Source organism: Microcebus murinus, chromosome 21 (genome assembly GCF_040939455.1).
Source record: "Microcebus murinus isolate Inina chromosome 21, M.murinus_Inina_mat1.0, whole genome shotgun sequence".
Classification (NCBI taxonomy): domain Eukaryota; kingdom Metazoa; phylum Chordata; class Mammalia; order Primates; family Cheirogaleidae; genus Microcebus; species Microcebus murinus.
Genome location: NC_134124.1, coordinates 10,049,965 through 10,064,386, shown reverse-complemented (window position 1 = coordinate 10,064,386; position 14,422 = coordinate 10,049,965). Strand labels below are relative to the sequence as shown.

General features: G+C 45.4%; 1 protein-coding gene across 3 annotated transcripts in view; it reads left to right on the top strand.

Moving 5' to 3' along the window:
- Positions 1-11,063, top strand: part of FGF1 (fibroblast growth factor 1) — a 91,786-nt gene extending 80,723 nt beyond the window's left edge. For all 3 annotated transcript variants that reach the window (XM_012748784.3, XM_075996165.1, XM_012748790.3), the window contains 2 exons: positions 2,201-2,304; positions 7,698-11,063. In XM_012748784.3, the coding sequence (XP_012604238.1) occupies positions 2,201-2,304; positions 7,698-7,892 (299 nt within the window). In that variant the 3' untranslated portion in view covers positions 7,893-11,063. The remainder of the gene's footprint in view (positions 1-2,200; positions 2,305-7,697) is intronic.
- Positions 11,064-14,422: the final 3,359 nt, after the last annotated feature.

Genomic DNA, 14,422 nt, shown 5'->3' with positions numbered 1-14,422 from the left:
ATAATTGTATGTTAAGTGCCACGAAAGAAACAAGGGGCAGAAAAAGAGAATGATGTGGGGACTGGGTGGCACTGGCAGGGACAGTGGGGTGAGGGTGAAACGACCATGCACAGCGTGTCCCAGGGCATTAGGGGGGTGTCTCTGTGAGGTGGGACATCGTGGCTGAGGTCTGGGGGAGGAGGAGGGTCAACCTTGCAAATACCCGGAGGGAAAAGGTGCCAGACTGAGGGCACAGCACGTGCAAATATCCTGGGGTGGGAGAGCGCGTGGCGTCCTGAAGGAGTTCAACAGGGAGGGCAGAGCCACTAAGTGAGCAAGCGTTGCGACTTCAGGCTAGAGAAGGCAGGGCCCAGGTCAGGCTGGAGGCCCCTTTAGCCTGTTCTTTCGTGCCTGCACTCCCAGAGCTAACCAAAAACAGCAGGACCTGTGGGAAAGTGGATCTGTGGCTTCCAGTTTCCTTCCTGGGAATGAAACTCCATTTACCACAGGAAGCCAGAGAAGTCCTGAGTCTAGCAAAGACTTCTGGGGACAAGGGAACTGCATCTTCAGTAAGGGTGACGTAACGATGGATCACCCCTATGATGAATCAGGAGAGAAGGAAAGCAAGGAGAGATTGAGAAAATACAGGCACGTTAATAGGGAAGCGGTTAAACGATTGTGGTATAGCCACATAACGGAACACAATTCAACCGGCTGAAAGAATGAGGTTAACTCTCTCAGTACTAGGGATGTAGAAAGATCTCCAATTAGTTGTTAAGCAAAAAAAGCAAGGTGCAGAGCTGTGTGTATACTATGTTACCATTCGTGTGGAACATGTTGGAAAGATAATATGTGTTTGGCAATGTATGCACACAGTCTCTCCAGGTACAGTATCCAGGAGGGCTTTCCTTGTTTTGTGTCCCCACCCCCCTTACCCCCAGGTACGCTCTGGCGCAAGGGCAAGGATCTTATCTGCCCCCTTCATAGTGGGAGACAGGAAAGGTGGGAAGGGAAGACTTTTCACTGTCTTCTCTGATATTGTTTTCAAGTTTGAAGCATGTAAGTATATTTCCTATTCGAAGAAATTAAATGAAAACAAAGAAAAGGCAATGAGGGGTTTAGATCTGCCAACCAAAGCCCGGTGTTCCGGCCGCTCCTGCCCCTTGGCCTCTGACAAGCTGACCCTTGGGGATGTCCCCTCCTCCTCTTGGAGAGCTACTGGGTCTAGATGTCATTCCTAATCATCATGATGGTTGTAACAGCCTGGTCAACAAAGGAATTGTCCACAAGAGTCCAGAGTTAATTCCAACTGCCAAATGTAAACCATCAAAGCACCTTCCTCGAGAGGCACCCTGGGGTGCATGAACAAATTAATAACCGTCAAATAGATGTTGGACTCCCATTACATACCCAGCACTGGGCAAAGCGTCTTAGGGGGTATGGATGGGTGTAAACGGGGAGATCGTGACTCAGTGTGACTCACAGTGCCTGCCCTCCATCCCTCCACCTCCAAGGTCTCTCAGCCTGGGCACTATGGACTCTTTGGGCTGAATAGTTCTTTGCCGTGACAGCTGTCCTGTGCTCTGGGGGACGTTTAGCTGCATCCCTGGCCTCTACCACGTAGATGCCGGTAGCACACCACCTCCCGTGACGACAACCAACACCGTCTCCGGGCACTGTCAAACGTCCCCTCTGGAACCAAATCACCCCCAGCTGAGAACCACTGTTCTCACCCCTGCATTGCCAGGTAGCTGCTTCCTCCTCCCAGGCAGAAGCTGGGGGCTTCCCCTCTGCCTGCACTCCAGTTCGGGTAGCCGCTGAGGCCGGCGGGCCGACTGAACCTTCATTGTATCTTTTCCTCCAGGTGGCAGAGACAGAGAGAGACAGAAAGAGACAGAGAGAGACAGAGAGAGGGAGGAGAGGTGCAAGGCACTGTGACGGTGCACGCCAAAGCGTCGTGTCCAACGGGGTGGACAGGTCGGCGATCCGGCCATCGTCCCTCCTCCCTCTCTTAAGAATATAATCCCCAGCGGACAGCTTCCTTTGGAGGGCAAAGGAAAAGGAACCTTATTTCTATGTTTTGATTAATTTGAGGCTCATCGTTGAGGGCTGTGTGCAGTGAACGAAACAGAACTTTCCATGGCCAACTGTCCTGGCCGCCGGGCCCTATCGGCAGAAGCGTGGTGTTTATTTACTTTTGCTCGTGTTGTTTTTATTCCAGTTCAGCTGCAGCTCAGTGCGGAAAGCGCGGGGGAGGTGTATATAAAGAGCACCCAGACTGGCCGGTACTTGGCCATGGACGCCGACGGGCTTTTATACGGCTCAGTAAGTATGAGGCTGACACGCTTCCAGACGCCGCCAAGGGTTGAGGCTTCCAGAAACCTTGTTACATGCAGTGATGCAAACTCCAAAGCAACAATTAGTCTGTGTTTGTTATTTTTTCCAGGAGGATTCCTACCCTCACCCTGCCCTATTTTCGGCACAAACATAAAAGAGTTTCTTGCGGTATTCTCTCAAAATACTCACACGTGTTATCATATAAACACAGAGGAAACATTGGTTGATGTTTTCGTAACTCCTCGGTCACTCATTTTAGAAGACCTAATCCCACTTCATTCATTCATTCATTCATTCATTCCAGAAGTGTTTCTTGAGTGCCTACTACGTGCTATAGGTGTGTCTCCTAAGGCTTTTTACAGAAACTGCAGGACCTGGGCTGCAATGGTTTATGTGTCATGCATAAAACTTTGAAAATAGCCCCTTTTGTGCTGGAAGGATCTCTGAAAAGGATGACAAGTTTAATAACTTAATTCAACACTTATCAAATGCTTCCTGTGTCTAAGTACCATGTTAGGTACTGAAAGAGGGGTGTAGTGGTGAATGAGCCACGTTGAGAGATAGAGTCAAATTATTTATTCAGTAGCTAAAATCCCCCACATGGCCTGCTTTTTCCCCCTCTCACAGTTGATGCCTTTACACGAGTTTGACCCAGTCTATGTCGGTCTTTGTGAGAAAAAAATAGAAATAGAGCCAATCTGCTTTTGCTCCTACCGTATCTCTGCTAAAAGTTTTAACTGGAGAATGAAGAATTTAACTGAAACTCACAACTATAAGTTGTGAAATTATCTCTAGATTCTAATGATCCACTTTCTGTATCCTAACATCTGATAATTAAGGTGTGGCTGTAATTCATACCCAACCCAGACCCTTTTCTTGCCTTTTATGAAGATGTCTACAAAAAGGCAGCCAAGAGGCGGGATTCTCGTCCGGGGCTTTCTTTCACTTATGTCAAATGGCGAAGTGACAGTGGGCACGGGACTCCCTCCCTGGAAGCTGTCATCTGCCATCCCAGCCAAGCTTCCAGATGTGAACACGGTTCCTTTTTCTCTCCCCGCCCGCTGGGGGTCAGACGTTAGAATCATCAGAGTGACAGGCATTATCGTGTTTCCCCGAAAATAAGACCTACCCATAAAATAAGCCCTAGCAGGATCTCTGAGCATGTGCGCAATAGAAGCCCTACCCCGAAAATAAGACCTAGTGATGGGCGTGGCTATGCAGCGCGTCTGCACAACCTGTGCATTTCGTATGCGGAGCGGTAAAGAAGACGAGCAGCCCTTCTCATCTGCCCCATCGTGACAGCTGCTATCCCAGAGGTGACCGCAAAGGTGTGGGCAGCCCCACCAACAAGGTCGGCCCCCCCTGTCAGGTCCCGGCCATCCTGTGCATGCTGCAAGCTGAGGCTTTGAGGGGAAAAAACACATCCCCTGAAAATAAGCACTAGGGTGTCTTCTTAAGGAAAAATAAATATAAGACCCTGTCTTATTTTCAGGGAAACACGGTATTAATAGCATCTAAAATACGGATCAGCTGGGACAGCTTTAAAGGCTTTGGAGCACAAGCAGTGACTACTACATAGAGAGATTTTTTTTTTAAGGTAGATTTTCCGATTGGTACTAAAATCAACCCACCCATCACTCAATCTCAGACTCATAGTTGAAGCTCATGCCTCTACCGCTTGGTCAACTTACCTCACCACTCTGAGCCTTGTCTGAACGGGGGCTAGTGACGGAGTCACTGCATCACACAGGGCGTACGAGGGCTCAGTGAGACAGCACCCAGAACACACCCTCAGGGCAGCAGGTGCGACAGAGGCACTCCATCAGTGGTGGCTCTAAGACAGATTACCTGCTCATGAGTCCCTCACCCCGCCTGTGCCTTATGTTATATGTTGCAGTTTTATGGCTCCTTCCCCTTTAAATCAATTTTGATGTTTGTTATAACCTGCTTTTACACTTACATAAAAATATTGAGGCCGGGCGCGGTGGCTCACGCCTATAATCCTAGCACTCTGGGAGGCCGAGGAGGGAGGATCGTTTGACCTCATGAGTTCAAGACCAGCCTGAGCAAGAGTGAGACCCTGTCTCTACTCAAAATAGAAAGAAACTAATTGGCCAACTAAAAAATATATTGAAAAAATTAGCTGGGCATGGTGGCGCATGCCTGTAGTCCTAGCTACTCAGGAGGCTGAGGCAGGAGGATTGCCTGAGCCCAGGAGTTTGAGGTTGCTGTAAGCTAGGCTGATGCCACGGCACTCTAGCTGGGGCAACAGAGTGAGACTGCCTCAAAAAAAAAAAAAAAAAAAAAAAAGAAAGAAAGAAAAGAAAAAGAAAATATTGAGAGGGAACTCCCTGAATCCAATTTCCTCCAGGCCCCAGGCACTCCCTCCTCCTGCCATAGCCCTGGTTGTCACTGTAATTCACCTGTAACATGACCATAGTACATGATCCCTAAGATTGTTTAAAGTTTCCCCCTTGATATAGGGAAGTTCTAAAATATCTCAAATCTCTACCTCATGCTCCTAATAAACTTTAGGTACTAATCCATCCTGATTCAGATTTGCGCAGGTGGGGAAAGAACATATTTGTTTTAGAAGAAGTAAGTTTGAAAGGCTATATAGCAAAATAGTAATATATTTATCTCTGGGGATAGTAAAGGGGTGATTTTATAGCATGTGAATGCCTTCCCATGTTTTCCAAATTTTTTACAGTGAGTATAGGTCGCCTATGTAATTGGAAAAAAACAAAAACATGCTAAATATATATATATATATATATATATATATATAAAGAAATGATTAAAATAATAGGCATGAATCAGTAGATAATCCGTATGCCCTTAGCACTGTACCCAGTGCATGACAAGGGCTGACAAATCCCAGCAGAGAGACAGAGCACCCCGAGTCGGCCTGCTGACTCAGCCTGTGACTCAGCTATTTTGTGTGTCAACTGCTCCAGCGTAAGAGAGAGACCTCAGGTGGGGAACGTGGCCATCCTCATCTTCGTCACAGCACCCTGGCCTGACGCCCACTGAGGGGCATCGGGGAGTGAGTCCTCTCCACGGGAGAGTGGGCAACCCACAGGCAGATCCAAAACCGCCTACACTTCCTCCCACCCCTGACGACGCGCATCGAACACTAGTGTCTGGACTCAGTTCCTCTAGGGGCAGCGGAGTCATCCAATTACATATTATATTTACCTCTCTTCTTGTTCTAAAATGATCTAAAGTGTCTCACCCAGTTGTCATTTCACTAGACTGTACACAAATAAGAGGCAGGATACTTCCTGTTACATCACTGCTCGCTAATAAAAGCTCACTTCATTGACTGCTTTTCTCTTAACTCGAGAATCAAGTTAAAATTCATGACCTGGCTGGTGAGCACCTATCGTTGCAAGGCTCTGTGTCTGGAGGACGGACACAAGGCCGACAAGATCCCATCTCTTTCCTCAAGAGGGCTTATAATCAGATGAGACTGACATGCCCACAGGTAGAGAGCAATGAACAATATGATTGGAAACCACCAGAAAGGAAATCACTGACCACGGTGGGCAAAGGGAGAATGTATAGGTGACACGACTTGGACAAGGAGGACAGTGAGATGTGTCCGTGCCCTGAACATACAGCCTGAGCGTTCTAATAGACCTAAATCCAAATTAAAATAAACGACGTGCTCTAAAATCCTGACAAAGAGAAAAATTCAAAACCTGACTTGCCCCCCACTCTCTAACAGATGAACTACAAGTAAACAGAATAATGGCTGGTAGATATTTTTTCAAGTAATTTCACTACTTAACCTGTTGAGATACCTTTCAGCATAATAAACTTACAGCTGTCCTAAATTCCACTAGACAGTACTTTTATCTACTTAGCCAATCACCTTTGCATGGACATATAGGTTGCTTCTAATTTGTTGCCCTTATATGCAGTGCTTCAAGGACTATCTTCAAAAATATGGTTTTACACTTGCTTAACTACCCGCTAAGAGTAAATTCCTAGAAGTGAAATTGCCGAGTCAAAGGTAATGCGTGTTTAAAATTTTGATATATGTTGCCAAACTGCCCTCAGGAAGTTTCCACCAATTTATCTCACCAACAGTACATGAAAATGCTTATGTCTCATACTTTCACCATGACAAAGACTTGTATATGTTTTTGATCTTTGTACACAGTATAGTTAACATATGAGAAATATTTTAATTTGCATTTTTCTTGCTAGAGATATTTAATATGTTTTCATAGGTTTATTGCCCATTTTTTAAAACAGCGATACAAAATGCCATTTTGGTACTATCACAAATCTATATCCATATAGCCTTATCTATTATGTCTGTCCATAAAAAGATGTAGGGAAGGACGTTCATCAACTGTTAACAGTTGCCTCTATTTGAGTGGTGGGATTTGGAGTAGTTTTACTTCTTTAAAGTGATGACTTTTTAAAAGTTCATTTATTCATTCATGACAGAGTCTCACTCTGCTGCCCGGGCTACAGTGCCATGGCATCAGCCTAGCTCATAGCAACCTCAAACTCCTGGGCTCAAGCAATCCTGCTGCCTCAGCCTCCCAAGTAGCTGGAACTATAGGCATGCACCCCAGCATGCCCAGCTAATTTTTTCTATATATTTTTAGTTGGCCAATTAATTTGTTTCTATTTTTAGTGGAGACGGGGTCTCGATCTTGCTCAGGCTGGTCTCTAACTCCTGACCTTGAGTGACCTCCCACCTTAGTCTCCCAGAGTGCTAGGATTACAGGCGTGAGCCACTGCCCTCAGCCTGAAGTACATTTTTATAAGCAGCAAAAAATAAGTTATTTTCATTTTTTTTAAACTTATTTAAATTCCAGGATGTATTTTATGCTTAGGGTGAATTTTGCACAAGCATTTTGTTCATAACAATACTAAGGTAAAATACTGGTATTGTTAGTGAAAATCACCAGAATGAAAAGGAATTTTAGTAACTTTCCATTTATTCTTCAAGTCCAAACTTAAAAAAAAAAACCCACTACATCATAGTCTGGTTTTTACCTGTTTTGCATGTATTTACATGGTCATGCCTATGTACCTGATCACTATAGAGACAAAAGATCCGGCCCTGCCCTCAAAATGCTTATGGTCTGGCAGGATCTCTCCAGTGGGAGAGTCTAGAGTCCTGAGGACTGCAAAAGGAGGGCAGCTTAGCATAACAGCAAATGCAGACTAAAGGGTCATTATGTGCTGGACACTGTTCTAAGTCCTCATGTCTACCATCTGAGATAGCTTCCATCACTGACCCGATTTACCTTAAGAGACAGAGAACTTTAGTAATTTGCCCAAGATCACACAGCTAGTAAATAGGGAAACCCCATTTAAACTCATTCACTAATAGTTCTACTCTCTTATCTTTTTAGCAAACACCAAATGAGGAATGTTTGTTCCTGGAAAGGCTGGAGGAAAACCATTACAACACCTACGTATCCAAGAAGCACGCAGAGAAGAATTGGTTTGTTGGCCTCAAGAAGAATGGAAGTTGCAAACGCGGCCCCCGGACTCACTATGGCCAGAAAGCAATCTTGTTTCTGCCCCTGCCAGTCTCCTCTGATTAAAAAAGTCTCTTCTGGGTGCTGATTGCTCCAGAGGAGCCTCAAGAGGTCCTCACCTGGCTGACCCAAAAATGTTCCCTTGACCATTGGCTGCACTAACCCCCAGCCCACAGAGCCTGAACTTGTAAGCAACGCGCTTCTAAATGCCCAGTCCTCCTTTTTGCACAGCCCTTTACCCCAGCACAGTTTGGAACAGAGGGACCAAATTGCTTCTAGGGGCCAATTGGCTGGGCAGTCTGGGTCTGGGTTTGGATGTCCAGTTGCCTCTGGGCACCAGGTACAGGCTGAGCCCCTCGGTGCAAAGGTGGGGCCAAAGGCAGCGTGTTAAGGGGACTGCCCAGTGGGTCATTAGCAACTGCACGCCATTCCCTTCCACTGAGTAGACCCCGTCTGCAATTCCCCCAAACATCTGGCATGACTCCCTTTTGCCCTTTCAGTACCCAACAAGTCCTAGCAAAGCAGACTACAGCTAGGTTAGAGGAAGGCAGCATCCCACTAGCAGAAACCGGGCCAAAAAATTCCTCCTCAAGAACAGAGGGGATTTAGGGCAGAAAGGGGAGACTGGATTCTGGCGGACAACTAAGGAGGGTAGGATCCCAATGCAGAATCCATGAAGGAGGGGAGGCTCAGCCACAGAAAAGCAGGATAACTCCGCAGCCCTGGGAGCAGTCATTCCCATGCCTGACCTTCCTAAGGTTATGCAGCAGCAGGAAGCCCCCCCATGACGTCAGGTGGAGAGCACGAGAAGTGGTTTCTTGATAAAGGCGAGGACATCGGGCGTCGGGAAATTCATCTGGGTCTGGAGACTGGGGATGGGAGTGATGGGGAGGAAAGGGGAGCAATGGCTGAGGGATGTTGTCCTCTACAGAGGGTGATTTTGGAAGCGAGATGGAGAGAGAAAGTGACGCCGTGAGTTGAGCGCGGCCACCCATAAGCAGAGGCTTTGGGGTCCTAGCAAGGTGCTTCCCCAACTCTGATGTGCTTGCAAATGGTCCAGGCGTCGGCTTTGAATGCAGGTTCTGAGTCAGTGGGTCTGGGGTGGAGTTGCTGCGTTTCCAACAGGCTCCCAGGTGCGGAAGATGCTGCTGCCTTTCCCAACCATACTCTAAGGAGCACGGTGCAGGTCCTGAAGCAAGTTATACAAGTGAAGGCAGCTCAAATCCCCGGCCCTGGCTCACTCAGCCTCGCCCTTGCAAACGCACACCCGGGAGTCTGTCCCAGCCTTCCCGCAGCATGGACCACGGTCACACCTGTGTTAAGGAGCATGGCTTGAAGGCGCTTTGGCCCAATGCCTATAAGATGCCCACTTACAAGATATACAAAAGCATACTTCAAAAATGTCAAGCCCTCACAAACCGCTTTTCCCAAGAGACCATTTGTGTTACCATTACTTGTATAAATGCGCTTCCTGCTTAAAGGAAACTTGACCCAAGTGGCTGGCAAATTAGAAACACCGTTCATCTCTGACATGAGATACTGATGCCATCCATGTAAATGCCTTTAATAAGCCATTTAAATTTACTGTGAGACTGTGTGTTTTAATCATATTTGGAAATATATAGCTCAAAAGCAGTTAAACTGATTAGCATCAGCCACTGAGAATAATAGGATACAATGTATAAGTTACTCAATTATCTAATACTTTTATCTAATTATCTAATACTACATTCGCCTATAAAATGAGATTTTCCTTTGTTTTCCACTGTGCTATTACAAATCTTCTTTGGAAAATGGGGACTCTTAAGTAGTGTTATGATAACTGTAGAAAAAAACCAGTAAGAGTGTTTGCTCAAGTTTTATAAGGAATTGAAGTAATTATTAATTGAAAACTAATTCCTTAGTAATTGAACTGTCATATTTAGAATGAAAGAAAAATTGACAATCTGTGAAAGTTCAAAGCAATAGGACAACTGAACTAAGTAAGCTAACATTATGGTCAATAATAGCATTCTACAATTGTACAGCAAAATGATTTCATAATTCTTTGTTTTTGTAACTAAGATGAATCTATATCATTTTAGTAAACCTTTGCAGGCAAATTGGGGATAATGCAGTGTGGCTTCATGTCTCTTCAGTATGAAGATTTGGCCAGAAAAAAGGTACCCAGAGAGGAAATCTAAGGTATTTATCTGTAATGGTCCATTTGTATAAATCGAATTCCAACATAACACTGGACAAGTAAAAGCAAATACCATTGCTAACAATGAGATGGAAGTGTGTGGTTTCACAGATGTGAAGCACTGTAGTGGAAACACCATTGTGACATCAACGGTCTCAGCCCAGCCATCATTCGCGTGTCTCTTCGATGAATGTTAAGTGCCTACCGCCTGCCAGGCACTGCACTGGGTACTGGGACCCCTGGGGACCTTGTCTGTCTGGTTTGCTGCTGTATCCTCTCCCAGGGCATTATATTTATGACGAAAGAGGCTGTGGGTTCATTTCTTTCAGTCAAGTATAAACACAGACTTTGTAGGTTCTCGCTAAGAAAAAAACAGTACGTCCCAGAAATCCAGGTTTTGTAAGAATTAGCAACCCCCAGCCTAAGATAAACCCCTATCTAAGCATCAGGGGACATGGCAAGGGAAACGTGACATTGTCAACTTTAGAACCTGGTTAGGGGCACTGGCCTCAAATGAGGAAAAGAACCTGCCAGATCTCCTAAGAAGAGAGCAGTGGGTAGTTCCCTGCTTGGTTTGGAACACGCTCTAGTTCATGAAACATGGGAACATTCCCATTGCTCTCCTCCACCTTAAGTAAGTCTTGTAGCCATCTGCCTGTCACCTGCCTGTGATGTGGACTCATTTTCAGGCCAGCTCTGTACAAAGCCTGGGCAGCAAGTGTGCTTTTGGCTGTTTGCAATGCCGTGGTGGAGGAGGTGGTTACCTGTTTCCTCAGCCGGCGTGATGATACTGAACGCTATATGGCCGACCGTGTGTGTGCAGAGAAAGCTGCTTGGAGCATCAGCTACTGCTGAAGAACAAGGTCCTTGCATTGTGTCAGAGGCAATGGAGCCCAAGTCCTCTGCCACATAGAGTGTACTGCCTGCAACCAAGCTCACCGGCTGCGAGCAGACTTCTGGGGAAGACGCCTGCCATTTTACATCACTGTCTTCTTGTGTGTGTGTGTGTCACAGTCTGCGCCTTACAAATATTAATAAATGCTCCACTAATCGGTGATGGTGTCTCTCAGTTTCTGAGCATCATGGTGCCTCATCCTTCTACTGAAGAGCTCGCTCTGGCATCCCTACGGGGTGTCTGCTTAGCTGTCTACACTAATCTCCTTACCACATAGGAGAGACTTGAAAGGCTGACCGGAAACACCAAAGTAGACCTATTTTTCAGTCTGTTTGGGTGGTTTTCTAAGATTTCTGTGAAGGAAATACGTGTATTCAGGAAATCTGCTGCCTGAGGAGCCAGGCACTGTAAATAAGTCAGTTGAAACTTTTTCTTCATAACAGAAACCATGTGAAATTATGCTACTATAGCTGGGCAAAGATACTGAGACCTGAAAAAATATATATATTTAAGAACTCATCATAATTTAAAGTCAATAGCAAGAGGGACATCTCTTCATCTCGAGAGCCCTGATATGAAGCTGTAGCTTTGCACATCAGGTATTCTGAGTTGTCACACTAAGTGACATTTCCATAAATAAATCTCTGCCTGTGATGACTTCTGATTCTCAGGAGAAAGTATGCCAAGGCCTAGCCCGCCACGGCCCGCACACTTTCACTCGCTCACTCCCGCACGCACCACCTATAAGAAGAGTTGGGCAGTGTGTGCTCCCTTTGCTAATTACATACCACAATCAATTCCTTCTTTGCCTTCTAAGCTTGCCCAAGGCAGTATTTTTCTACTTTTTGCATCTTAATCCACAGTAAGAACTACATTTTCCATTACAACCAGGCACATACATACCCTTATATGTACGCACGACTGAAACAAAACATTTCACAAAACTATAGGAGATGCACTTTGATTTTTGTATTAGTAATACATTCGACTAAAACATACTGGTCAGACATCACTTAAATTAAGTTACAATACAAATGGGACACAAGCACAGTTTGAAAAACACTGACTCAAAAGCAACTGTTCTTCCCAAAGATGGGTGAGACCCAATTAGGATACTGTGTTATGACTTTAATGTTTTCAAAGACATGGTTTGTTCTGGAATAAACAAGACAAGGGGACATCCTGTTACCCAGGAACCATCTGTTCTAAAGGTTCAGTTAATTCTTTTAGCCTGGTTTGCTACTCATCATGCAAAATGAATGTACTGAGGCGGATTCTGCAGGCTCCTGCCGCTGCCTCCAGAGCTGGTCTTAGCAGATTTTTTTGCTCTTGGAAACCCTGGAGATGTTCACGCCCACCCCCTCCTTTGGAATTCTCCTCACTTTGGGTCTTGAGGTCATTCCCTCCCTAACGCCCACAGTCTTCATTCCTCCCTCTTGCCCCCCAAATTCCTATTTCTTAACCACTTCTAAGAATGACATAAAAAGTAGACTGAACGAGGAAAGGGCTATAAACCTAGGGCCTCTGAGCATTCTTCCCAATGCCCATCACTTTCTGGAAATTATCCTCTTTCATCTCTTATCTACCTTAAAAAAAAAAGTTTGCAATTCATGACTCAGTCATAAGATAAACACCATTGCTACTGGAATGCAGCTTTTACAGAGATCTAAAAATTCTCGTCTTTGCTGGGCCAACTAAAAAACAAAACAGTAATTCTATGCCCTAAATATTTGACAGGGTTTGGGTGGTGGAGAATGGGCTTCTTGTGGGTGAACTTGACTGCAAAGAGAAAAACATAAATAAAGTCATCACTTTTCATGTTTATCTGAGGGATGTTCTGTTTGTCATGGAGTGGGAATAGAAGAGGAATCTCACATCCTAAGCACTTTGGGGTTGCTGTTGCATTGGCTGGTGATAGTGGCATATCAAACAAAAATGTGCCTTCAACTGTACTTTCACAAACTAACAAAAATTATTTTCAGGAGCAGTAGTGACAATGTAGGAAATTTTTTTTTTTTTTTTTTTTTTGAGGCAGAGTCTCCCTCTGTTGCCTCGGCCAGAGTGCCGTGGCGTCAGCCTAGCTCACAGCAACCTCAAACTCCTGGGCTCAAGCAATCCTCCTGCTTTAGCCTCCCAAGTAGCTGGGACTACAGGCCTGCGCCACCATGCCCGGCTAATTTTTTCTATGTATTTTTAGTTGGTCAATTAATTTCTTTCTATTTTTAGTAGAGACGGGGTCTCGCTCTTGCTCAGGCTGGTTTTGAACTCCTGACCTTGAGTGATCCACCCGCCTAGGCCTCCCAGAGTGCTAGGATTACAGGCGTGAGCCACCGCGCCTGGCCAATGTGGGAATATTTAAGCCCAACTGAGCAGTGGGGCTTGTAGGTTGTCCATTTGAAAATGACTAGAGATGCTTTGTTGGACAACTGTTAAAATTGAGATAATGGCTAGTAAAAAGTGGCACCCTCTCCCCTTCCTACTCTACTCCCTAAACCTGCCCTCCACCCCAGAAAGAAACTCCCTTTGCTATTGTGCATACAATTTACCCTGAAACCCACTCGGAGAACTCAGAGCTTCAGGCGTGGGGATCTGAGACCCGGCTCAGCAGATCCCACTGACGCAAGTTACAAGGGAAATGCACTAAAGGACTACTGGGATCTTTCTGCAACGTTGAACCCACTTCGCGGTTGACATACTGACCATGACATACTACACTGTTAGCTTTCCAACCCAGTTATAAAATTATAAAAAGAATCCAGGTCATACACAGCCTGAAGCCAAAGGGCGGGTGTGCTTTATAAAATGCACATATTGTGGGACCGGAGCTTTGGGGTCTTCTGTTGGGTCTCCGAATGTCGTGATGTGGGCAGGAGGTTATTTCCCAAATTGGTCCCTTCCCTCTGAGCCCCCACTGTCGCACAGGCTAAATTTACACAGTCAGCAGTTAAGCATCGGTGTCTGTTCCACGACATAAACAAGAAAAACCGCACCATGTCCTTGATGTGCTTTTCTATCAGCCTTAATGGAGGGCTGGGCACTCCCCGCTTGGAACTGTGTTCAATTTAAGGATTTGGTTCACTCAGCCAGAGTGTTTGGGGTGGATGTAAACAGGCAATTTGTACAAACTGTCACAGAAACACACTTCACTGTGATCTTCACATTTCACGTCTTCCTGTCTTAGGAGAAAAATTCTCTCAGTCTGACCCAGAGATACATAAGAACAAGATGTTGGATTATTTTACTGACATGATTTATGATCCAAAATAAATTATAGGAATGTATTATATACTAACTTGCTTTCTGTGGATTGAAAAAACAGCACTGTTCAGAGCCTGGGAATATCAACTGTATTAAGGGTTTAGTAATTTCCTGTGGAAATGAATAGTAAAATCTATGGCACTCTCAAAATAGAACACCTGCATCAGGAACAGTGCTGGTGACCTGGGAAATGGTGCAGGGTTTAGAACTGGCCACATCGTTTCTGATAATAACAGGACAGATTGCAAATCCAGAGGCTGG